General features: G+C 41.4%; 1 protein-coding gene across 1 annotated transcript in view; it reads right to left on the minus strand.

Moving 5' to 3' along the window:
• The window catches only part of MAPK8IP1 (mitogen-activated protein kinase 8 interacting protein 1), a 56579-nt gene extending 49968 nt beyond the window's left edge, over positions 1-6611 (minus strand). The window contains exon 1 of the mRNA XM_081939896.1: positions 6391-6611. Coding sequence (XP_081796022.1) covers positions 6391-6461 — 71 coding nt within the window. The 5' untranslated portion in view covers positions 6462-6611. The remainder of the gene's footprint in view (positions 1-6390) is intronic.
• Between the last annotated feature and the right edge of the window lie 1182 nt (positions 6612-7793).

Here is a 7793-nt window from a genome sequence, read left to right on the forward strand (position 1 = left end):
TTTCCTCTCAGTCAGGGTCGATAGGATCAAAGCAGTTTCTTCATTCCTACATACAATATTTGATTTCAGAGTTTTTGAAAGTAAACAATCCTTCCTGATCAAACAATCACTTGTAGAAAGCAGAGATTCCCCTCTCTTTCCTATAACCATAGGCTTCAGTCCATTTAAGCAGACATTAATCTGTTTCACACTATCTATAGAAAAGTAGCCGCATTCATTTTTTCTACTTTAGATCTATAATGTAACATCTCCCTCAGCAGTAACTATCAGAGGAAATTGATAGTACTGCAATGTATAAGAACACTGTACTCAGTAGTGTAGAGCAGGGTTTTTTGAACAATATCCTATGGAATTGGCAAGAAGTTATATACATAAAAGTCCCTCTCTCATCTATTTCTATCTCTATCTCTCTATCTTTCTAGCTGCCTTTCTACAACCCTAAAAAGTTTGAAAACCCTTAAAATAAGGAAGCTTCAATTGTCCAAACGAATAGTCAGAATAGCAATCAAGGAAAACAACCAAATGTTTGAGAGGAAATAACTTTAGAAGTCAGGCTTCTTGTGACATTTTGTTTTTACGAGTGAAGGTCCACATAGGACTCACTGCTCTATATTGATCTATAGCCTAAAAAGAAAATACCATTTAAAATTGTGTAGCTATTCTTGGTCTTAAGGTGCCCCTGTCTCTGAGCAAGCTGCACTTCTCCAGATGCTACTGAGCTTCAAGGCTTATAGTTAATCTGTGTTTTTGAGCCATATTAGCCTTAAATTGCCAGAGCTCAGAAATACCTCAAATGCTATGGCTTTTGTACCTCCGCTGCACTGCACTCCTGTGAACAGAGAGATATAGTGTAACACGAGCTTTAATTAAAATATTTAAGGTGAGTGTATGCATTTATTGCCAAAAGACAAAAGAGACAGGCAGATCAAAAATATTTTCAATAGTCAAGCAGCAGTTGCTCCTGGTTCTAGAATGGTACAATTTAAATAAATTCACTCATTTGTTTTTCAGGAATGAATCTACTATTTTCCTTAAAACTGGGAAAAGATAATTCATGTAGATTAGTAAAGTGGGATTTAGAGTGAACTGTTGTGAGTTTTGGTATACATGTTCTCATCATCTAAGGCAGTGTTTCTCAAACTTGGCGACTTTAAGTCCTGTGGACTTCAACTTCCAGAATCCCCCAGCCAGCATAGCTGGCTGGGGAATTCTGGGAGTTGAAGTCCACAGGACTTAAAGTCGCCAAGTTTGAGAAACACTGATCTAAGGTGTGAGAGAGATCACAAGTTTCCATTTCTGATTATCAACAACCCAATGTGACACTCAAACCGGACAAGCTGTGGTTAAATTTATCTAGAATTATTGAGAAGGGTCAACTTCAGAAATGAGACTCAATCTGAAGATTGCTTGGGACTGGATACAGCAACTGAGTTTATTTAATCTAAAATTCAAGCAAAAGCTTCTAAGCTTCACATTAAAACCAAAGTTGGGGATGGGGTTAAGGTGCCTAAAAAGGTTCATTCTTATAACAAGAAACTTTCTCAGTGCAAATTGGTACAATCTGAATATGTGACTACAAAATGCCACAATTCCTAGCCTAGGTGGGATGGTTTAGTACAGGGGTGGCGAACACGCGGCTCTCGAGCCGCATGTGGCTCCCGGCCAAAATGAATGCGGCTCTTTGCCTCTTATCATTATTTTGTATACTGTGGCTCTTTGCCAAGTTTGGATTTTGTCCCTTTCGGCGCTAAACCCGGATCGCGCGCTCCCTTTCGGCGCTAAACCCGGAAGTACGACGCGACGACGCTTGCCTGCGCTCCACCAGCTCGGCTGGGAACGGAGACGTTTCTCTGCTCAGCAATGTCTTCAGTGGAGTGGTGGCAGCCTGGCAGGCTGAGCCTGCGTCCCTTTCAGGTGCTCCGCTCCGCTGAGGAAACGTCTCCGTTCCCAGCCGAGCTGGTGGAGCGCAGGCAAGCGTCGTCGCGTCGCCAGGGGCGGGGCAAGACCGTACTTCCGGGTTTAGCGCCGAAAGGGAGCACGTGGTGTGGCTCTCTGACTCTCACAGTTTAAAATTTTGGCTCTTTTTGTCGAACTTGTTCGCCACCCCTGGTTTAGTATATTTTCCTCTACTTCTGTATTTAAAATAATTATTTTGTAAATATTGTGCAAAACAAGTAAAACTTTTCGTTATACATACTGGCCAAGATCAAGATAAAATCCAGAGCAGGTTGCAGCAGTGGCCACTCACTCCCTAGTCACCTCATGGCATGCTGCATTGCATTTGCTAGCTGATGGAACCTGTAGTCCTACATGTTTAAAAGCACCAGATTAAGCCAAGCACCTGGTATTGGACCATGTGTATTGCCCACAGAGGGAGGCAAAAGGTGGCAAGCGACATGCAAGTCAGGACATCATTTCATAACTGACACAATTCATGTACAGGTGGTTTTTGACTTATGACCACAATTGAGCCCAAAGTTTATGTTACTAAGTGAGACAGTTCTTAAGTGAGTTTTGCCCCCTTTTACAATCTTTCTTGCCGTAATCGTTAAATGAACCACCTCAGTTGTTTAATAACATAGTTGTTAAATGAATCTGGTTTTCTCTTGATTTTGCTTGTCAGAAGATTGCAAAAGGTGATCACATGACCCCAGGACACTGCGACCGTCATAAATATGAACCAGTTGCCAGGGATACAAATTTGAGGAGCCAGATTGTTGGGATCAATATGCTGACTCTGTAAACCACTTAGAGAGGCTGTAAAGTACTATGAGGTGGTATATAGGTGTAAGTGCTATTTTCTATTATGTGAATATGGGGACATTACAATGGTTGTAAGTGTGAAAAATGGCCCTAAGTAACTTTTTTCAGTGCCGCTGGAACTTTGAATGGCCACTAAATGAATGGTTATAAGTTGAGGACTACATGTACTCACTTCAGAGAACCAATTTGGTCCAGTGGTTAAAGTACCAGGCTAGAAGCCAGGAGACTCTGTGTTCTAATCCTGCTTTTAGTATGAAAGCTGGCTGGCTGACTTTGGGCCAGTCACACTCTCGCTCAGCCCAACTCATCTTACAGCGTTGTTCTTGTGGGGAAAATAGGAGGAGAAAGGAGTACTGTCATTCACCACATTGAATTATTCATAAAAATAGCAAAGGTAGAGAAATAAATAAATAAATCAGACATTATAATGTGGCATGAAATTACATAATTGTGTTATCTGCACAATGAGGAGCAGTAACATTGTCATTTTGATATTGTCATGGCTTGTGTTAGTTTGAGTCAGTGCAAAATCAATAAAAGCTTGAAATGCCAAATTTTCTCATTGCATAAATTCACTCCTAAGTAGCCCGTGAAACTTAAACCTACAGTAAAAACAAAATAGATGCAAAAGCCATTGCCTTGCTTTCCATCACTGAGGAAGCTGTAGCTTGTTTTGATGTCTGCAATGAAGCAGGTTTATTTTCCCCAACCTCACAAACTCTCATATCCTGCTTCAAAGAGTAGACGGAAATATTCTAGTTATCCCTAACCAGCCAAAGATGCGGGCCTCAAATGTGTACAGTTTAATTATTTCTGCTCCTATTCAAATGCTGGTCAAAATAATAAATGATGAATTAAAATCATTTGCTATTTTGACAGGGGATGATGGGAGTTTTTTTTTTAAATTGGATTTATATGCCTCCCTTCTCCCAAAGGACTCAGGGTGGCGTACAACTTTAAAAAACATATATCACAAAAGTTAAATGGAAATTAGATACATATCCAAAAAAAACAAACCCAATTAATAGGACAATAACATTTAAAAAGTTAGATAAAATTAACAGGCCAGGCCAGCTTGCTAGAAAAGCCAACTTTTTAGGGCGCGTCGGAAGGACCGGAGGTCAGGGATTATGCAAAGCTCCGGGGGCAGCTCATTTCAGAGGGAAGGAACTCCCACAGAGAAGGCTCTCCCCCTGGGGGTCACCAGCCGACACTGCCTGGCTGACGGCACCCTGAGGAGGCCAACTCTGTGGGATCGTACTGGACGGTGGGAGGCTACTGGTGGCAGTAGGTGGTCTCGTAGGTACCCTGGGCCTAAGCCATGGAGCGCTTTAAAGGTCATAATTAATACCTTGAATCGCACCCGGAAAACAACCGGCAACCAGTGCAGGCTGCCTAAAAGGGGTGTAACATGGGAGTACCTAGGTACCCCCATGATAACCTGCACGGCCGCATTCTGGACCAGCTGAAGCCTCCGGGTGCTCTTCAAGGGCAGCCCCATGTAGAGAGTTGTATTGCAAATAATCTAAATCGAACAAGGTTGAATCTCTGTGGCCCAGAGTCGCCTTTCAATCAGGAGGTTGTGAGTTCGATCCTAGGTATGGATGTAGATGTAGGGTCTCCTGCTTGGGCAGGGGGTTGGACTAGATGACCTGCAAGGTCCCTTCCAACTCTGTTAATCTGTTAATGCCCGCACAGGGATTTAGGAGACAAGCAATAGGTCGGTGAGCTTCTAACAGCGAACCTGGAAAGAAAAAACCAAGAGTGGTAGAGCTCCTTTCTCTGACCGCATTATAGACTCAGGACACTTAGAATAATTCTTTGAATCAATAAAAGTCTCCCTCCAATTCTTCTTTCTTTACTGTCGCTTTTAGATTCGCTAACAGAACAAGATGCCGTTGTGTTCAAATGTCCTCTACGCTTTTTGATTAAGAAATATCACTTATTTCAAGAAGCATCTTGAAAAATAGTCTATCACTTCTGGTGAGATCTACTTGGCTCATATGGATATCAGAGATAACAAACCGAGTTCCTGTCCCAAACAGGAAGTTCTCACGAAGAACAGAAACAAATAGCACTTTTCATAAGCGATTACAAAAAGGGCTATTGAGTTAAAAAGAGAATGGGAAGTGTAGCATTGCAGAACAATTGCGTTCCTCGCTGAGGTCAGGTGTCAGGGAAGAAAGCACAAATACACTGCAAGAAAGAGAGCCCCCCCCCCTTAAGTTTATATTTGACCTCCAGGTACTAGAGAAGTACCAACATTTTTTATAAAAAAAGATCTTTTTGCAATTACTTTTTTTGTACCTTCCTCCTTCTTCTTCCTGAGGAAAAAATGCCTCCATTCTAATGGCAAAATACAAAATTGAGAATTGGAAGTGCCATGTCCAATTGTTTCTGCTCCTCAGTGGAAATTTCAAAAGGGCACACTGGTCATCCGTTCATAGACTTTCTTCCTCAGATTACACCCAAATGCTTTTAAAAGTCCTTTAACGCTCTTGGTAAATCAATACATAGAACCATAGAAACACTGGGAAACATGGGCAGGTTTTTATATACAGAAACATATTTGATGAAAGAAAATTAATGCACTGAGCAGCTTTCACAGTAGGCTCCAGCTAAAACCTTTCCTCAGCACTTTTTTACTTGATGGGAGAGGGATACTCTTCGCCAACAAATCCCTTACACCATGAGTAATGTGCATGCAAATAATTAGTGAAGTTGCAATAAAACAAGAGGAGGATATCACATGTATCTTATTTATCTCAAGGACAATATACCTGAACAGGTAACAACAAAGATAAGAAAAGCTGGGGAACAATGGAGAATATATGCGATAATCCTCAAACACTGATTCCATCTTCTACATCAGAGAAGGCACAGGCTTCAATAGATTTCTTCTGTTAATAGTCATGATTTTATAACATGATTTAACAATGGTCATGATTTTATATGAATGGGCAAACCAAGTTTTTTTAAAGCCCATCAGAACAGCCTTTCAAACTCTAACAGTAATATTAATTATGGTAAATATTTCAAACATAGGGTTACCCCACATTCTCCCTGGTAACAGAAGAAAGTAGAGACCATTATTTTGAAATATCCCATATTATTTATCTTTCGGGTGCTTAGGAGCTGCACTCTGCATCATAAAAAAATACTTAAAGGATCATGTGAGGTTGCTGAGATACTGCATCCCCGCAATTGATGAGTTGGTTTATCTATTTATGCCTTGTCTCTAGCACAAGGCTCCTTCATGCACATCTTGCAAATCATCTTTGAGCATCAAGGAAGAGCTATATTGACAGTTAATTATTTTCATTTGGCAAATAAGGAATCCTTTCTGGAGCATGGCCATTCGTGACCAAGAGGGGACTAATAGCTTCTTAAATGATCCGGTCTCCTTGCTCAATCCAAACAGCAGCATTTCAGTTTCTAACATTACATACGAAGTTTGCCATCAAATTTGCATGTGGGCTAAGGGCCAACAACAAATAGGAGTCCCATGAAGACCTCTGCACTGGGATAGAAAGGAAGCCAAATGACTTTTAAATGCTATATATATATATATATCCAGCTATAGAAAATCTCTTGATTCCTCCCTCCAACAGCCAGATGATCGCCTACCATTTCTCCCACTGATCCTCAATCCGGCCGTCCTCCTCTGTGCTCGACTGCATTTTACGTTCAAGCTTCATTTAAGAAGGTCCCCTTTGTAGGGGAAGGTCATAGGGCCTATTAAGGGAGACCTCCTTCAGACAGGAGAGTTGAGCAGCGTTGCCTCTGTGCAGTCTCTCCTGCTTGTCGCCGGCTTAGGAGGAACTGCTGTTTGTGCTGCACTCTGCTTCTCACAGCACAGTCTAAGGGAGCTCATTAAAAATAAATGGAATCAGCTGTCTGGGTACAAAAAAAAAGTCCTCTGGGTTGAGATGCTGCCAAGTCCTGCCCTCTGCTTCCCTCGGGAAGGCAGACTCCCTCCCATCAGCTGCAGTCAAGGGAAAAAAAGGGAATCAAGTTACCCAATTAGCAGCAGGATGCTCTGCCCAATCATTCTGCCTTTGACCTTGGAATGACTCTGCCCGAACCGGGCTGCAAATGACCAGGTTTCCCCCCCCTCCCACTTTTGGGTGAAGGGTTGTTGTCATTTGAAGTCTAATTCAGAAAAAAGTATATTTAGAGATATAGAGAGACAGCAGAAAGATACAGGGCTTGTTTTTTCCCCCGGGGTTCAGAGATCACTGCTTCAGGATTGTTATTCCAAGTCAAACGTGTATTTCGGCTACATTATCTTGCAAACATTCTTGAATAATTCACAGGTCATCTTGTAATTCAGGAGGACAATAAATCCTACTTCTAAAGGAAAATTGTCCTACTGCATGCATTCACTTTCTTAATCCAGATGGAAAATTAGCTTTGTTGACTATTATTTCTATCAACCACATACAGTACAACAGGTTTATATTAAATGCTTATCACAGATGGCCAAGATTTATTTCCTTTCCCCGTAATATATTTCCAAATTCTGATCTTCCCATACCTGCTTGGCTGAATATCCAACAATATTGAATTTGCTGCCCATTACAGTCCCTGCTCACAGGAAATGGCTGCTGTGGAAGCTATATAAAGCTATTTCTATATGGTGATCAATTCATCTAATAGCTACTCTTCCTGGATGGCCTACTCATGGAGCAGCTGCCATTAAGATGCTGTTCTAAGTGGCCTTCATGTGGCAGTTGTTTCACATGAAAACATGTTGAAGAAGTAAGCCGCAGTCTTTATTATTCTATCTATCATTGCAACTCTCAAGAGCAGTGAAATTGATTTAAGAGAAGTGCTGCAGAAAGAAATGTTGGTCTTATTTTTCTAAAAGAATTGCCCTGTGGGGGAGGGGATAAATAAGCAACTTCCATGTCGAAAGTTGGTGTTTGTTTCTCTTGGGAGGGGGAGGAAGAAGGTGAGTGGCAGGATGTCAATTCTGAATGACACAGAGATACAGGATTAGAGCTGCTGAAAAGCATTTGAACACACAG

This window comes from Natrix helvetica (genome assembly GCF_964273705.1).
Source record: "Natrix helvetica genome assembly, chromosome: 1".
In the NCBI taxonomy this organism is placed as follows: Eukaryota; Metazoa; Chordata; class Lepidosauria; order Squamata; family Natricidae; genus Natrix; species Natrix helvetica.